A 19,200-nucleotide genomic window follows, 5' to 3' on the forward strand; every position below is an offset into this window, starting at 1 on the left:
TTAGATTTTACTTTTAGAAAAATAAAATGAAAGGTCGCTCACTCCACAATTCTTCCACTGCTGTTTAAATCCAGAGCAGTATGCGTAATGATAAATTAAAACTGTATCCCGCATGGCCACATATTATACTTACTCTATAAAAATAAAAATAAATACTGAATCACAGAAGTCAGTTGCGCTCAAGTCGTTGTGTTCAGCAGTAAGCGTGATTTCTGCTCCCTAAGCATAGTCTTAGAAGCGAAGCGGTCTCTTATCCCCGGAGAAACAGACACAGGATCAATATATACAACAGTGGCGTTTCCTTCCTGCGCAGACACACACACACACACTGTTTCTTCAAGTGTTTTCAGATCTTCTGGACATGGACATGTGCTTCCCAGTCTTATTGCCATCAATAAGACTGATGTCATTAGTCTTATTGACGTCGATAAGACTAATGACATCAAGTAACCCCCCCCACCCCCCCTTCGGAGACCTTGCTTTTCCACGGCACCTGCCGCTGAACCCCCACACGTCACATGCTGGTTTCGCAGGGCTCCGTCACGGTGCCGTCCAGGCTGACGTGGTTCTCCACCCTCTCGTCTCCGTCCACAAACACCTCCGCGGCCCCCGCCTCTCCGCCCGGTCCGCCCGCCTCCTGGGTGCAGTTGAGCGGGCTGCCCTTCGGGGACACGGGGCTGGCGCTGGACACGGAGCCCTCCAGGTGGTTCTTCCCCCAGCGGCTGAGGCCCGTGGGCTGCCCCTCGCCCTCTGAGCCCCGGGCGCCGCTGTCCCAGCCCCCCTGGAAGCCGCTCAGAGAGGCCTTGCGGGCCTCGCCCTGCGGGGGGGCGCTGAGCGGGCCCTGGGCCCTGTGGGGGCCCTCGTCCGGCCGGGCGGAGGAGGAGGGGGAGGGGGTCGTGACGGGCCTCACCACGGCGATCAGGGACGCGTCGTCTTGGGCGCCCGGTGACTGGCCCTTCTGGGAGTTCCTCTTCCGGGGGGTGCTGTTGCCCCGCACGGAGCCGCCGTGGGACACCCCCTCCGCCGCCGCCCGTGTCATGGTGGCCGCCTCCCGCGTCCCGCCGCCGCCGCCCACCGGACGGCCGCTGGGGACGAACTCGTAGAGCCCCTCCTTGATGACGGCGGCCTGGGAGCCCTCGGAGAGCCGGCGGCCGGACTCCAGAGAGGTGATCTGGCTGAGGTCCAGGGGAGGGGGGACGCGCTGCTGCCGGGCGCCCCCCCCGGGGGGCTGGCTGGCTCTCTCCCCCAGGGGCGACTCCCTGAGGGGGCCCAGCTCGCTGATGGGCAGCTCCCGGACCTGGAGGTGCCCCGACGCCGAGGCCACCACCTTCATCTCCATCTGCTCGTCCCCGCCCCGGCTGGCGGTCATCTTGTTGTAGGTGTCCTCGAGCCCCTGGGCGCTCAGGGTCTGGGGGTTGGCCCGGAACGGCGACGGCTTCAGGCGCTCGGGGGACCCCAGCTGCCCCACCTCCTTGTACCGGTTGGGCTGGGAGCGCGCGGGGCTGACGGCGTCGGCGTTGGAGTAGTGTTTGTGGTAGCTCCAGCGGCTGGGCGACAGGTGGTTGTCCACGGGACACTTGCCCTCCTGCTGCTCGCTCTTCTCCACCAGCACGTCGGTGAGCTCCATGCTTCGGGTGAAGGCGTCCTTCATGTTCATGGACACGATGCTGCCGTTCCTCTTGGCGCGCTCCAGCGCCTCCCGCCTCTTGATGGCCTTCTCCTGCCGCTTCTGCTCGCGGTAGAACTCGGAGAAGTTGTTGACGATGATGGGGATGGGCAGAGCGATGACCAGCACGCCGGCGATGCAGCACAGCCCGCCCACGATCTTGCCCAGCAGCGTCTGCGGGTAGATATCGCCGTAGCCCACGGTGGTCATGGTGATGGTGGCCCACCAGAAGGAGGCGGGGATGCTGGTGAACTTGGTGGCGTCCTCGTCCTTCTCGGCGAAGAACACCAGGCTTGAGAAGATCATGATGCCCATGGCCAGGAACAGGATGAGCAGGCCCAGCTCGTTGTAGCTCCTCCTCAGGGTGAAGCCCAGCGACTGCAGGCCCGTGGAGTGGCGGGCCAGCTTCAGGATCCTCAGGATCCTCATGATGCGGAAGATCTGCACCACGCGGCGCACGTTCTGGAACTGCAGCACGCTCTTGTTGGACTCGGTGAGGAACAGCGTGACGTAGTAGGGCAGGATGGCCAGCAGGTCGATGACGTTCAGCGGCGCCTTGATGAAGTCCCACTTGTTGGGCGCCGAGAGCAGGCGCAGAACGTACTCCATGGTGAACCAGGCGATGCACACTGCCTCCACGTGGGCCAGGCTGGGGTTGTCGTTGAAGTGGCCGAACTCGTCCACCACCTGCAGCTCCGGCAGGGTGTTGAGGGACAGGGAGATGGTGGACATGATGATGAACAGGATGGAGATTAAGGCCAGGAGCTGGAAGACAGAGCACACCAACGCGGAGGTTGTTATCATGGCTTACGTTATTTTTGACAGTTTTCTCAAAAGTAGGGTGATAGACGGTTCAGCAGAACTGCAAGCTAACATGGATACAAAATAGTAAGAGTAAGAGTATTATTCTGATATTTTATGAGGTAAATCTGACATTATGTTTAATGATAGTAGTGCTACATGGTTTAAAGATGGACACATGGGATAATCCTTTATAATTGTTTGTCTAATAATTATTGTCGTATGATGTTTACAGAGAAATGTGCAAATAAGGGTATAATCCCACACTAACTGTATTTGCGCATTTTCTTTTGTCACAACAACTCAACTTCCTCCATCATTCTGTATGGACCAGACAATTTGCGTACAGGGCCGCTTCGACCAACTGATATTGCTCTCAATAGCCACTTATTTGCAGGAGTTCCTTTTCACACAGGCGATGTCGTCGTAGGACAACCCCAGGTGTCAACTCGGGATACTAATTACGTAGAATTCCCTCAATCTACCCGGGAAGCAGAATTATCTTCTCCAGCTTAGTCCACTATGTGTATCTTTCTACATTAAAGGGTAGCCCCAGTGTTGAGTGACACCTGTGTTGACCTATCAGGAAGCCTCTGTGGACAGGGTTAATTGATGAGCTGCCCTTCCTTTCCCTGATGAACCACGGTTTTTCCGTGGGCAATTTTACGTTTTTCCACGAGGGTGCGCTGAAAGTAGCAGATTATTGCTTGATTCTTCCTGCTGGGGGAGGAAAGAATGAGTAACCACTTCTAACCTCCCTCTATCCGTCCTATAAGTAGCAACACAATCCTATTACAATTATCCCAACATGTCCTACCAAGTGCCACCGGGAGAAACTACTCATTGGCTGCAGAGGCTTAACAACCTGAGTGACCTGCCCTCACACTCCTGTCCCAACAGAGCCTCCGGCACAGTGTGTTACGGGGAGGAAGTAACACATAATGCACCCAAAATCAGATACATTTTAATTATATGTATTGCTGTAGTTATTATGCTTTTTATTGAAGCGCTGCACAGCTAACAAAGTTGATTAATCACAATTAAAAGTAGTAAAATACCTTCCTGAGTTTAAAACTAAACTAAACACAATTCAAACAAAAACATGACTCTATTTTCTCAATGTCCATGGACTTGATTTCAAAACGTAACAAGTATGCTTGTCCGTCTAAACCATTGTGATTCATCTCAATGAAAAGCTTGAGCTTGCCTCAGCTAAAGGTGGCATGCATGGGGTGTTACGCAGGTGGAAGTCACCTTAGCGGCAGCAGAGGTCATGGGGGGGTGCTGCCAGAAGACACAATAAGCCACCAGACATCTGCTCTGCTGACGCTGCTGCACACGGAAACACTCCGGAGCCCAAGAGAGGCGGAGTCTGGGGCGAGGGCACGTCTTACTGACATGAACACACGCACTACAGTTAGATTGCCTTTGATCAAGCCTTTGATATGCCTTTGATCATATCGCTGAGGCTTAAAAGCCCTTGTTTATGATAAATAACAGCTAATAGCTTTAAAGGATTCGCAAACTATATTGGATCAATGTCTGTATTAGGCCTATACAATCTGAGATGGATTTTTCTAGCTGAATAGAAACCAATGGCACGATCACAATAAGTTGTTCTATGAACTTAAATGACCTAATTATAGCTTTAAGCTTCACTGTTTACCTGCAGCTTAGCGGACTATAAGGCACATTAACGCGTTGCCTGCATGCCACTTGAGACTTATTGCACTGTTTGGGTTTTCTCCTACTAGAATAAATACAATAAAAGTAACATTCTGAATTACATATTCAAGATAGGGGTAAAGAAACCTGGGCCCCGAGATTAACCAAAGACTAAAATCAAACTCAATAAACTAAATTCAAACACAAGGATTCTAACATTATGGTCATGGAAGAAGTCACAAAATTGTTTTTTTTTAATAGACTCTTTACTGCTTTTTTTGTTATGGTTTACTTTAAATTTGCCTACTAAATTCAGATTTGAACTCACAATTATCATTGTATCCTTGAATGTGCTACTACAACCATAGTTAGGGGTGACTTCCATGAAATCATATACTCCATAGCCATAGTCATAGTAAGTATGAATAGGGATTTAGCAATAAATATTGAACAAGACATAATTTTTAAACCAAGCTAATCATGCTTAAGGCTATACCTGCTATGGAATTCAGGGATTCAAAATATATATCTCTTTTTCTAAATTTCAATTACAACCTGAACCTCGACTATTCACATTTATTGGGGGAGATTCTGCTGATTAAACTCCTATGTTGCATTGCTGCTTGACTGCATGACTTTACTGTACTGCTCCACTGCTGCCCATATATTGGCGGGCTGTGGAGAACATAATTAAGGTAATGCACACTAAATGGTTCTGTAGAAAAGGGGATGTCATGTTCAGTTTTAAGATAAAAAAATGTGGGCATTCAACTTATGTTTTTACTCTTTCTTTGACATTTTGTCATAAGGACTTATGACGGTTGACACCTCTTGGGACACTTAAGAGTGTAAACAATGAACTCACTGTTGAGAATTTAGATTCTGATTCTGATTTAATCAAACCAAACCTATGTTCAATTGAAGTACAGTTTAAGATAGATTTCTATAAAAGCCCTAATTTAACCTATCCTCTAAAGACTGATAATAATAAAATAGAATCGCAGTAAAAAAGCTTATGATATCTCCATGCATTGAACTGCAACCAGGGAGTATTCATGAACAGTGTGCAACAAGCTACTTTCAATCTCCTGACTGAAAGAGTGAGCAGGCTTCCTGCAACTGTACCATGTTGTCACCCTTTGAGGGCAAACAATTAACACCTGCTTCTGGATAGCATTAAAGAGAATAAATATTTTGGAAAAATATACCCCAGGTGTGTGTGTGTGCGTATGTGTATGCATAGGTGTGTGTGTGTAAGAGAAAGTAGCACTGTAACGCACAGACGGTGTCTTAATGGCTTAATGAAGGCCCTGTGCGCCCTTGAAGTCCCCGTGCCAGATTAAAGCTCCCTGGAACACCCAAGCTGCTTTAGACGCCTGCGCTGAGTTTGGCATTAGAAAAGTTGATCAAAACTACAACCCAAAGACACGCATGCTGTGTTAACGAGATAACCTCCTCACTTGCCCCAATTCGGATCTGATGCAATGTTTCAAAATTCTAAATAATACGTTTTAATTACTGTGTGAGTGGTCCTAATATGTCTATAGAGTTGGGTTCTCTCTCTCTTCCAACCCATGTTATTCAAAATAGTCCCAAACATGGCTGACTCTCTTTCTGTCCCTTCCCCTGAGTTCTTGCATCACCCGTCACATGATGGATGATGCAACATCTCCAGCATAATTTATGGCCAACAATTCAATGCATTGAAAAAAGTAACCCGGCCTAGAATATACACATTTTATAGGCCTATATAAACAATTGGCTAAAAATACAAGTCAAACTGTGACCATGAATCGTTGTAGGAGTACTACTTCAAAGATCGAGCTACAGAAAAGATAAAGATCTGTTTGCAAAAATAAAATATAAAGATCTGTATAAATAACTTTGGAAGACAGTTGGTGCAAAATGATTTGTGACTCATGCAGAAGAAGCTGAGAATGTCTTATAAGCAATGTCATACAGAACTTGACAAAGCCTTAAATATGTGGTCACCGCCACTTCCCTTGGCCCACACTTCAGTGGACTGTTCTGTCTTTGACTTGGCTCAAAGCTAACTCGTCGACCATTAAGTCAACGACGTTAACCAAACCTGCTACAGTGATCCAGTGTTCCAGTGAACACAGCTACTACAGTTTCCTTGTTTGTCTAAAAGTCAATGTCTGTAAGACACATCAATGGAACAGGACTAAGCAGTCGAGCTAAATGGGTATCATTTGCAGTCATCGACTCGACATGAAGAACACACACACATGAACTCCTCCAGTCCACAAAGTGGTCTTGCTGACCGAGAAATTGTGTGTTTTATTAGAGAGTACTCGGACCGTGCCAAAGGCCCAATTAGGTAAGAGCGGGCTGAGGGGGCATCTTTATGCCAACGCCAGTTACTCCTCTATAGGTTTGGATTTTGAAGATTGCTAAGCTAGCACTGTCTGTGTGTTCATCAGTACCACCAGAGATGGCACGTCTTTGGAGTGACATTTGGGGACATGGCTCAATGGACATAAGGAAACGAGGAAACAAGGAAAGACAGAGGTTTGAAAGAAAAAATGAGGAAAGAATGAAAGAAAGAAGGAAATAATGAATGAATGAAAGAAAGAAAGAAAGAAAGAAAGAAGGAAGAATGAATGCAAGAGGGAAAGAAGGCAAGATAGGAATCGAGAAAGGTAATAACGAGGCAATAGCATCCAACAGGGTGGAAGGAGGCAGAGAAGGGGCTAACAGGAGGGAAGGAGGCATAGAAAGGGGTAAAAGGAAGGAAGGAGGCAGAGAAGGGGCTAACAGGAGGGAAGGAGGCATAGAAAGGGGTAAAAGGGAGGAAGGAGGCAGAGAAGGGGCTAACAGGAGGGAAGGAGGAGGAAGCCAGGAAAGGGGCAGCCAGCTTAATCAGACTCAGCAGGAAATATGAGCCTGTCTTGATCGATAGCTGGAGGTATTTCTGGAAGTAGGAGACACAGGATCTTTCAGATCGCCTGGGTTTCCGAGGAGTTCACATCGGACATGGATAGGGGGAAGTGCTTCATTCTTCTTGGGTCTCTGGTTGCTGGTCGGTTTTTCTCTCTTTACCAAACGGAAGCAGTGTTCCAATATATTTGCATCCTGTTTGTTGGAAGTCAAATGATCCTACAGAAATATAATTCCACCTATGTCTGTTTAACCGCAGATATCGGAAAACTCTGAATACTGTTCCCATCCTCCATCCACCCAGCCATCATCCATGATCAATCCATCATCCATCCATTAATCATCCATCACCCATTCATAAATCATCGATCACCCACCCATTAATCATCTTTGGATCTAGATGCAATTCAAACGCTTTTCTGGAATCTAGATACAATCAAAATGTACAAAAGGTGGAATCTAGTAATTTCTCTCATTGAAAGATGGGCCAATGTGAGGGAAAGTGTATTTGGGAGATTATTTTTGGAATGCTTTTAAACAGGTGGGTATTGAGAGAGAGAGAGAGAGAGAGAGAGAGAGAGAGAGAGAGAGAGAGAGAGAGAGAGAGAGAGAGAGAGAGAGAGAGAGAGAGAGAGAGAGAGAGTGTGTTAAAAAAAGAACACACTCTATCTGTATCATTAGTCCTTAGCAGGGGGCATAGCCTATGTGTGTGTGTGTGTGTGTGTGTGTGTGTGTGTGTGTGTGTGTGTGTGTGTGTGTGTGTTAGTGTGTGTTATAAATAATACGCTCATGTAAACACTCACACACAACACACAGCGACACAGAGAGAGTAAACAGGAACGCGGCATTTATGATGATAGTGATTATTCACCAGTGGCTCTTCTTAGCGGCCTGAGTGACACTGCTCTCTAATCACACATATAATGGGCAGCTACCTCAACCCCACCATACTGAACCATACAGAACCATACAGAACCATACAGAACCAATCAGAACCATACAGAACCATACAGAACCAATCAGAAACATATAGAACCATACTGAACCATACAGAATCAATCAGAACCATACAGAATCAATCAGAACCATACAGAAAAAATCACAACCTTACAGAACTAATCAGAAGCATACAGAAGCATACAGAACCAATCAGAAACATATAGAACCATACTGAACCATACAGAATCAATCAGAACCATACAGAACCAATCAGAACCATACAGAACCATATATAACCATACTGAACCATACAGAACCATATAGAACCATACTGAACGATACAGAACCAATCAGAACCAATCAGAACCAATCAGAACCATACAGAACCATATATAACCATACTGAACCATACAGAACCATACTGAACGATGCAGAACCAATCAGAACCAATCAGAACCATACAGAACCAATCAGAACCATACAGAACCATACAGAACCAATCAGAACCATACAGAACCATACCCCCACCATACCTCAATACCCCCACCATACCTTAATACCCCCACCATACCTCAATACCCACACCATACCTCAATACCTCCATCATACCTCAATACCTCCCCCCACCATACCTCAATACCTCCACCATACCTCAATACCCCCACCGAGCCCCCACCATACCTCAATACCTCCACCATACCTCAATACCTCCACCATACCTCAATACCTCCACCATACCTCAATACCTCCACCATACCTCAATACCCCCAACATACTTCAATACCCCCACCATACCTCAATACCTCCATCATACCTCAATACCTCCCCCCACCATACCTCAATACCTCCACCATACCTCAATACCCCCACCGAGCCCCCACCATACCTCAATACCTCCACCATACCTCAATACCCCCACCATACCTCAATACCTCCATCATACCTCAATACCTCCACCATACCCCCACCATACCTCAATACCCCTACCATAGCTCAATACCCCCACCATACCTCAATACCCCCACCAAACCTCAATACCCCCATCATACCTCAATACCTCCACCATACCTCAATACCTCCACCATACCTCAATACCCCCAACATACCTCAATACCTCCACCATACCTCAATACCTCCACCATACCTCAATACCCCCACCATAGCTCAATACCTCCACCATACCTCAATACCCCCACATACCTCAATACCCCCACCATACCTCAATACCTCCACCATACCTCAATACCTCCACCATACCTCAATACCCCCACCATACCTCAATACCTCCATCATACCTCCACCATACCTCAATACCCCCACCATACCTCAATACCCCCATCATACCTCAATACCTCCACCATACCTCAATACCTCCACCATACCTCAATACCTCTACCATACCTCAATACCCCCACCATACCTCAATACCTCCATCATACCTCAATACCCCCACCATACCTCAATACCCCCACCATACCTCAATACCCCCACCATACCTCAATACCCCCATCATACCTCAATACCCCAATCATACCTCAATACCTCCACCATACCTCAATACCTCCACCATACCTCAATACCTCCACCATACCTCAATACCCCAATCATACCTCAATACCTCCACCATACCTCAATACCTCCATCACCTCAATACCCCCATCATACCTCAATACCCCATCATACCTCAATACCCCCATCATACCTCAATACCCCCACCATACCTCAATACCCCCATCATACCTCAATACCTCCATCATACCTCAATACCTCCACCATACCCCCACCATACCTCAATACCCCCATCATACCTCAATACCTCCATCATACCTCAATACCCCCATCATACCTCAATACCTCCATCATACCTCAATACCCCCACCATAGCTCAATTAAGTTGTTTTTCTTAACCCCAATGTAAAGATACTGGTTGTCGTTTCTGTCCTGATAACTGAATCAAGCAGTGAACCACTCTGTTCAAATGGCTTTCTGCGAGAGGTGTCAACGCATGGTGATGGCCGTTCATTTTTGGTTTGATACGAATACATGAATCTGCAATAAATGATATATACCAATGCAGATCCTCAACCACTGTATTGCATATGAACATTCTCTATGACCTAAATGAATCCTACGAGTGTCCCGATGATGGATTACACCATGATAGCTCCGTGTCACCACAGCTGTGTTTCTCCGACACCCAGTGGGGGCCATTAACTAGTGGCTTGGCCCGAGATGTCCTTTGGAGCTAAGTGCAGCACTGTGACATATGCAGCGCACGCCCGCGCAAGCGCACGCACGTACGCACGTACGGGCGCGCGCACGCACATACGCTCCCGCAAAATGATCAGTCATCAGTTACCTTCCACAAAAGCTTTGTTAAAGCATTAATGCTTATCACATAACTAGGACTGATTGATATTGGACATGATATTAGGATGTTGTTTTTTTCCCAGGTGTATAGAAATAAAATAAACTATTAATTACTCCTACTGGCTTAATGGCATCTGCTGACATGGACCCTCATTGGGATGGACAGGATGTTATGGAGATGCACCTGGGGAACAGGTCCTGGGGAACAGGTCCTGGGGAACAGGTCCTGGAGAACAGGTCCTGGGGAACAGGTCCTGAGTAACAGGTCCTGGGGAACAGGCCCCGCCCTCCAAGGTGACACCGCTCAACGCACGCCGAGCCGTGACGCTCTGTGGCGGCACGCCTCACTTCCTGTTTGGCGCTGCTCATACACTAGTTCAGGTGCGTGCCTTCATGACCCGCAGCTCCCATAGAGAACACACTGGGGGGGGGGCTGGGTGCACCACCGGGGGGGGGCTGGGTGCTCCACCACCGGGGGGGCTGGGTGCTCCACCACCGGGGGGGGGGCTGGGTGCTCCACCACCGGGGGGGGGGTGCTCCACCACCGGGGGGGCTGGGTGCTCCACCACCGGGGGGGGGGCTGGGTGCTCCACCACCGGGGGGGGGGTGCTCCACCACCGGGGGGGGGGGTGCTCCACCACCGGGGGGGCTGGGTGCTCCACCACCGGGGGGGGGGGTGCTCCACCACCGGGGGGGCTGGGTGCTCCACCACCGGGGGGGGGGCTGGGTGCTCCACCACCGGGGGGGGGGGGGGGGGGGGCTGGGTGCTCCACCACCGGGGGGGGTGGGTGCTCCACCACCGGGGGGGCTGGGTGCTCCACCACCGGGGGGGGTGGGTGCTCCACCACCGGGGGGCTGGGTGCTCCACCACCGGGGGGGGTGGGTGCTCCACCACCGGGGGGGGCTGGGTGCTCCACCGCTGGGCGTTGGAGCGCTACAGCAGCAGATGGAAGTCCAAAGCACCGCTCTGTGACGGTTCAGATTCCTAATCTAGTTATACCCCAGCAGGGCAAACACCATCGCAGACTGAACTGTGCTCAATGTGTCCATGTGTCAGTTCAGAGGGGAGTTGTTATTATAATGAGGTGCTTTGTACAAAGAAGACCAAATAAGAATGCTAGAGTGTGTATGATGCACAGGGAATCTGGCTTTGACAAAACAAGGATACGTAACCGTGTCTATATATATATATATATATATATATATATATATATATATGAGAGACAGATGTGACATCAAAACGGCCAATGATTCAGACCTGGTATTAAGTCCATTAATAGCATTGTGGCAAGACCTTTGACAAGGAGTTCTTTACCTTCCCTGACTCTCTCTCTCTCTCTCTCTCTCTCTCTCTCTCTCTCCCTCTCCATCTCTCTCTCTCTCTCTCTCTCCCTCTCTCTCTCCCTCCCCCCCCCCCCCCTCTCTCTCTCTCTCTCCTCTCTCTCTCTCTCTCTCTCTCCCCCCCCTCTCTCTCTCCCTCCCCCCCCCCCCCTCTCTCTCTCTCTCTCTCTCCCCCCCCTCTCTCTCTCCCTCCCCCCCCCCCCCCCCCCTCTCTCTCTCTCTCTCTCTCTCTCTCTCTCATTGCTCTCCAGGCCAGACAGCACGCGGTCTGAGACAGCACAACCCCTGACAACAGTTATCCTATTTGCAGCAATGGCCCCAAAGGAGATTACCTCCCTCCCTCTCGGCCCACATATCTCTCTCTCCCCCTCTCTCCCTCTCTCCCTCTCCCTCTCTCTCTCTCTCTCTCTCTCTCTCTCTCTCTCTCTCTCTCTCTCTCTCTCTCTCTCCCTCTCTCTCTCTCCCTCTCTCTCTCTCTCTCTCTCTCTCTCTCTCTCTCCCACTCTCTCTCTCCCTCTCTCTCTCTCTCCCTCTCCCTCTCCCTCCCTCTCTCTCTCTCTCTCTCTCCCTCTCCCTGGATATGGGTGACTATGCATTGTCACATCAGATTGCCCCTCCTCTCATGGTGACCCTCCACCTCACCACCTCACCAGCCCCATCAGCCCCTCAGCCTCGGCCTGACGGCCTCAGACGCTCAGCCCCTGCCGGGTGATCCCGCTGATGATCCTGCGTTGTCTTGTGTTCATGGTTCAGCGTCCGCTCTGGCACTCTTTTGTTTTACTATTTTAATGTCATCCCACTCCTGTCTTTATGTAAAGATAGTATTGCTAGTTTTGAAGATGCTATTTAAATAGCCCTCACTTAAATTAATTGGTGATGGTCATGTGTGAATATATCTTTAGTTTTTATACACCTACACTGACTTGCTGCTACAATTCTTCAAAGGACACAAAACATTCAAAAATGTGGATCAGGAAGGGAATAAGAAGATTACACGGATTATGTAAACAATGAATGAAACAAATCTCTCTTGTTTGGACTTTTAATATGATGTGTCTTAAAATAGCCAGGAGCGACAGTCCATCTGGTGTGTGTGTGTGCGTGTCTCTCTCTCTCTCTCTCTCTCTCTCTCTCTTTCTGTCTGTCTGTCTGTCTGTCAGTGTGTGTCTCTCTTTCTCTCTGTCTGTCTCTCTGTCCTTCAGTATGTGTGTATGTGTATGTGAATGTGTGTGTGTGTGTGTGTGTGTGTGTGTGTGTGTGCATACGCATGTGTGTGTATCGTGTGTGTGTGTGTGTGCACGTGTGTGTTTGTGCACGTGTCTATGTGCGTGCGTGCATGTGTGAGTGTGCAAATGTATCATTGTGTTTGTGTGTGTATGAGTGTGTTAACCTTCCAGTGATCCTGTCATTCAGACTAGCACTACCACTCCTTATCTGTTGCATCAGTGTCAGCGCGTCTGACGGAAAGAGTGAACGCCCTCAGGGGGTCTACTATACATGGACGTTCCCATAACAGTTGGCATGGAAACCAGCCTATCACTCTAGGCTATTATATATTTAACAACTATTGGCCGAAAGCGGTGTGAATAGTGGGGGATAGCCCTAGTTTGAGATCTCAATCATTGGATATTGCCCAATATCAAGAGATAAAAACCAAACAAACTGCGCCATCTTAGGAGGTCCACGTGTAGCATGTACTAATATATATATAGTATTCCAGCTGATCTATATTGAATTGGGACTCCAGATACACAACACGCTGAATAGCGGTGTGCTTTTCAAGAGATTAGAAAAGTAACAACAACACACAACGAGCAGATCCAAGACACGCATCATGACTTGTATAAAGCGGGCTGTGGGCCTGTAGCCAGCGATCAATCCCCAACAGAGGACTTCCAGGCTGGACAAAGCAACTCCTTTGGCTCTGTCTGCTATTCCCAATAAGGCAGTGACCAATACCAAAGGCTTATTCCACGTCCCCGCCCATTCAGGGCCTATTGCGGTCTGATGTGACATGTGTCATGGCCGACTTGTTTGGTGCCATCAGCATCTACCACATTTCCCTGTCTTGCATTATTTAAAGGGCTGCTGATTATAAATGACCCCCATGCTCAATCAGTAGAATCACTATTGTTGTTTATGCCGATGAGTTAACTTGCCGGTTATTTTAGTGTTTAGACTGCATTCATAAACATTGCCTAGATTGCAGCTTTTGAGATCAATGCGATTTAGTGTGAGCCTTTGCATCACACCGAGAGGAATCAGTTTGGTCCCGAAGTGCAGTCCCTTTCATGTAATGTTGAGAGTATTGATAGTATTTCTCCGTTCATTGATAAGATGGGGTGCACAGATGCTTGAAAAATAACCCCAATGTAAGCTTTGATTCCACAGTTCAAACAGAGATTGACTTTTAGGACATCAAAGACAAGCGCCTCACCACGTCAGCACTTTGAGCAGCAGACTCTGTGGTGTTCCCGGAAGCTAGATGTTATTAACAGCTAACACTTACAGGAAACAAACAAATGGCCTCAAATCGAGTTGAAATTTGGTTTTTCCTGTGTTTTCTCATGAGGACGTTTCAAACGATAATGAGGATGTGGAACATCCGATTAATGGGTGTCCCACTAAAACCCTGTGGAAAGAGATCCGTGCAAAAGTTTATAATGACAACTGATTTTGCTTGTATTACCAAACGTCTGAAAATGACGTTCCTCGTCAATATCACATTAAGTTACAGATGAAACATAAAGTTGCTGGTACGGTCAATGCATCGTTTTAAAGGAATGTATCCTGTTCTTAAGTTGCCCAGGTCAACCAGGTGCAGGCTACTTATCTCTCTCTCTCTCTCCTACCCCATCCCCCTCTTCGTCTCTCTGTCTCTCTCTCTCTCTCTCTCCTACCCCACCCCCCTCTTCGTCTCTCTGTCTCTCCCATTACTTCATAGGTCAAAGAGGATTAGGTGACCGACGGCACTCCAATGGTGGACCGGGTTCTCTGGTCAACTACTCTGTTAAGGATATTTAGGTGTCGGGTGTGAGGGTAAGATAGGGTTAGTTAGGGGTAGGTGTTAGGGTTAGGTAGGGGTGGGTGTTAGGGTAAGGTAGGTGAAGAAAGGGTTAGGTAGGGACAGCAGTTAGGCTAAGGTAGGTAAGGTGTTAGGGTTAGGGAGAGCTAGGGAAGCCGACTGACCTGGTCCTATCAGTGAAAAGCACATTGATTGATTGATTGGGGGATAACGACTGTACACAATATTTCATGTCAAACATGAGAGAGAGACCAGAGATGAGAGGAGACAACAGGAGGAGAGACAAAGAGATATAAGGAGAGAACCAAGGAGAATGGATGAGAGGAGAGGAGGAGGAGATGCTGAGGAGAGCAGGAGATGAGAACAGGAGAGGAGAGGAGGAGAGGAGAGGATAGTAGAGACTGAGAGAAGGAGGGGAGGAGAGGAGAGCTGAGGAGTGGAGACCGTGTTGCGTTGCGTCGTACCTTGGCCGCCAGCGAGGAGCCGGGTTTCTCCAGGAGGTCCCAGAGCTTCTGCCTCTTGTCCGGGCAGCAGCCGTGCTCCTCCACGTCGCCGTCCTTCTCCCGCAGCGTCTCGGCCTCGCGCCGCAGCTCCTCGTTCATCTGCTCCTTCTTCTGGTGGTAGCGCGCCTGGCAGCAGGACTCCAGGTAGATCTCGTCAATGCCCCAGTAGTCCAGCTCCTGGCCGAAGGACAGCGCGCACATCTCCTCCATCATGTGCAGCTTGCCCGTGCGGTAGAAGTTCAAGATGGAGGTGAAGGCGCCGGGGTGGCGGTCGAAGAAGAACTCGCTGTCGTTCAGGCTGTAGTCGTCGCAGATCTCCAGCAGCGACTCGTGGGTGTTGCAGTCGCGCAGCCGGCCCAGCCGCGTGCGGGGCAGGCGGTCCAGGGTCCGCCACAGCACCTCGTGGACCAGGCCGCCCACGTTGAGGCGCACGCGCCGCGAGCGCGCCTTGATGCGGATGATGTCGATGGGCTCGGGCGGCAGGAAGGGCGCCGGCGGCCCGCCCCACTGCTTGGCCTTGCCCGCCGTGGCGTTGGGGCCGCCGCCGTAGACGCCGCGGTCGCTCATGGTGGCGAGGAGGTGGAGAGGAGGTCAGGGGTTCGGTCTGTCTGGGAGGGGGGGGGGGGTGAGGGTGAGGGTGGGGGGAGGGGGAGGGTGAGGGTGAGGGTGAGGACGGTGTGTGGCCGCTCACTCAGAGCGCGGGGGGCAGGTGGGGTCCATGGCCCGGCTGGAAGAGAGGGGGGGGGGGGGGGGGGGTGAGTTCACTGTCTGCAAGGACTGAACGGAACGGAACACAGCGTGGTTAACGTCTCAGAGTTGAATAAAGGGAGCTGGGTGGTTTTTTATTGTTTTGGGTTTTTGGGACTTCAGATGTTGAGTCATTATTGAACGGTTAGGCTGTATGGTTTCCCAACGGCTACGGCCTTGGGGAATGATGTGGTATGATCTTTAACAATATCCTACTACTTGAAAACAGCCAATACTAAACCTTTTTTTTGTGTATTCACAAAATCATTGAAAGCATTTGCTGTCACTACTTCCTGTTTAAATCTTATTGCATTTTAGACAAGACGTGAAAAATGTGCAAGTCAAAAAGTGAAAATAGGAAACTGTTAAAACCACTTGCATGAATAAAACGTGGGCTATAAAGTATTGTACCCTATGTTGGATACCATTAGAGGTCATTGGATTATTGTTTTTTCATTCACAATATCGATGCACATTAACCGCAACAACAAAAAAAAGAAAATGAATGGACGAATTTCACATTTCACTTCTCGGCCCCAAGGGGATTTCTGTCGCTATTTCCACTGTTCCCTGCCTGCTGGAGAATTAGTAGCCCTGTGTGGGCGTTGAGTTTATCTGCTTGTATAAGAAGAGTCCCTAAATCCCCGATAGGTATTAGGCTTCCGTTACGCTCCTTGGTGCGTCCCTGGGTTAATTATAGACTAGAGCGTCTTTCTACACCTGCTGCTGAGACACCATAGGACACACACACACACACACACACACACACACACACACACACACACACACACACACTTACGTAGGGTACTAAGCGGCTACCTATCTCACGTCACGCCTTCCTCGGACCCTGGCCATGACCCCCCCATCCCCCCTCCAAACACACATAAAGCACGCATTCAATTATATTACCTGAATAATAACAACACAATTAATGATAATAATAGTAATAATAATTTCAAAAAATCTAAGAATGAGTATAGGAATTCAACTATTTTGTCATGATAAGTGTCTGATACTTAGTGTGGATTTATTAGGAGATGGTAGAATACCAGTTGGATACCGAATAGCTTATTAAAACAATTACAGTCCTATAGCTCATTAAACGAGTTAATCAAACCCGAATTCACAGATCGTCTGGAACCTGAACCATCTCCAACTAAGTAAGAGCCTTATTCCTAATCAGTTGTCCAAGATTAAGAACAGCATTAGCTTCACAAGTTTACCTTGAAATGTCATGATATGATTAAGACACTACTTTAAAGTGCAGGTATTCTTTTATGTTCTTGTATTATATCATAGATAGAGATTTGATATAATATCGACCCGCAAGTATCATCTAAGAAAGCCTTCCACAGCCGTCTTAGATCCATAACTACTGCGCGCCGAGCTGATTGGAGTTGGACCCATGGATGAATACAGTGAATGACTTTGTACCTGCGTAAAAGTTGCTGTCTTTCTCTCTTCAACCCCAACTCTTCGTCTCCACGGGGTGCACGTCCAGGACGCAGAGTTATCCAAGCTTTTGCTTCGCGTCCCATCCGATCCCGGCTGCCCGCCTCCTGTAAGCACACAGACTATTGTCTCTGCTCCACATGTTTCGGGGGTCGCGATCTTCGTGGATAACAGTAAGAACACCTAGGGCAGGGGTGGTGACCTTTGCCGGATCGTCAACATCCTGCAAACTCGGGCCAAAGCGCCGATCGCCATGAAGAAATGAAAAAAGAAGGACCCACTGAGACGCTGCGCTGTGAATCTGATGCCCTGGGGGGAACAGCTACCGTCCGAGCGTGTAAAAATAAAAGGATAAGTGCGCGGAGGGAGGGAGGGAGGGAGGGAGCGAGGGAGGGAGAGCAGGGCTAATTGGATTGGAGCGTATAGGCCTGCATCACCAAGGACAGCTCCCGTCCAGAGCCCGCTGCACTCCGGCCAGCTCGCAGATCGATGCGTGAAAAGAAGGCGAATAGATCAGTCTCTATCTTACGACAACTTTCTGCTTATTTGCAGGACTGTGCTTCGTTAAAAGGAGTGGATGATGTCAGTGGAATTCACCCATGATAGCTGTACAAGTTGACTGCATCAAAACAGAACAAACGAATGCATAAAAGCGTTAGAGGTCAATACGAACTATTTACACAGAATGGAAGATATATAGCCTATGTTATAATATGCTACACGTGTATTTCCTCTAAACAGGTAATACACTTGCAGCCTATGGGACATTATCCACATGAATGCATCCACAACAGCCTCATTAAAACACATACGGAAATCAACTCTCATTAGGTCCAAAACCCACCTTCATTGCATTCAATTCAATATATACGTATTTTTATTTTTACTGATATACAATGGAATGATAAAAGCAAGCGTATGAATGAAAGTCTGAAGGTGAGAGTGCAGACTATTCTGTAGTGAATGGGAAGTAACCTTCATAAGCTTAGATGTCCAGGGTCAATTCTTCATTAGTTTTCATATGAGTGTGGTCATATTGATTAAGGACGCATCCCCCTCCCATGTCTACGTGGCAGCTTCGTTTAAGGCCTATAAATAGACAATATAGACTTGAGGTCATTCTAACCCGGTTCCCATGCATTCTACAAGGCAATTCAGTGCGTTATCCAGGCGCCTCCATAGCGCCACCCGCGGACACCGGAGGTGGTGCACGCTATTTTATGTTAAAACTCAACGTAGTCCAGGGTTTGCACAAAAAAAGAGCGCATTGCTAAAGTGTACTCCTGGCGACAGATTTTCGCTGATGAAAACGTGTGCTTGTGCTAGAATATAAATATATAAATATCTGCAATACTGCAAGTAGATGGCGCTGTTGAGATGTATCAAATGGTATCAAAGTAAATAGGCCCTTACCAGAGGCGTTGTAGTAGGGGTGAACCGCAGGGTGCATCAGGACGTTCATCATGGTTCAGACCCCTCATTAACTTAATGAGCGGGGGCTGTTTCCCCCCCAGTGTTGCTCCTCTCCAGTAGGACCTGTTCTTATGGTGCCTTCCAGAGCCCATCCAAAGCAATGGGATGTGGGACTTATCCTACCTGAACTGTACCAGCTCCTACTTGGTGAAGTGGGGGTAGGTCGAACACCCCCAGTTCACTAGTAGGAGGTTCCACTTCGACGGTGGGATGTTCCTCTTCGACAGGCATTCCAGTGCCCTGTTCTTAGTTGGAGGTGGGATGAGTCCCGCGTCCCACTGGTTTGGATGGGCTCTGGAACGCACCAGTAGCCTTCA

General features: G+C 48.7%; 1 protein-coding gene across 1 annotated transcript; it reads right to left on the minus strand.

The window, feature by feature from the left end:
* Positions 1-514: 514 nt before the first annotated feature.
* LOC130387131 (potassium voltage-gated channel subfamily B member 2-like) lies at positions 515-15,778 on the minus strand. Its single transcript, XM_056596126.1, has 2 exons — positions 15,173-15,778; positions 515-2,431 (listed from the first exon to the last, which is right to left on the minus strand). Exons 1-2 carry the CDS (start codon positions 15,776-15,778, stop codon positions 515-517), a joined length of 2,523 nt encoding a protein of 840 aa, XP_056452101.1.
* Positions 15,779-19,200: the final 3,422 nt, after the last annotated feature.

This window comes from Gadus chalcogrammus, chromosome 8 (genome assembly GCF_026213295.1).
Source record: "Gadus chalcogrammus isolate NIFS_2021 chromosome 8, NIFS_Gcha_1.0, whole genome shotgun sequence".
Lineage (NCBI taxonomy): Eukaryota > Metazoa > Chordata > Actinopteri > Gadiformes > Gadidae > Gadus > Gadus chalcogrammus.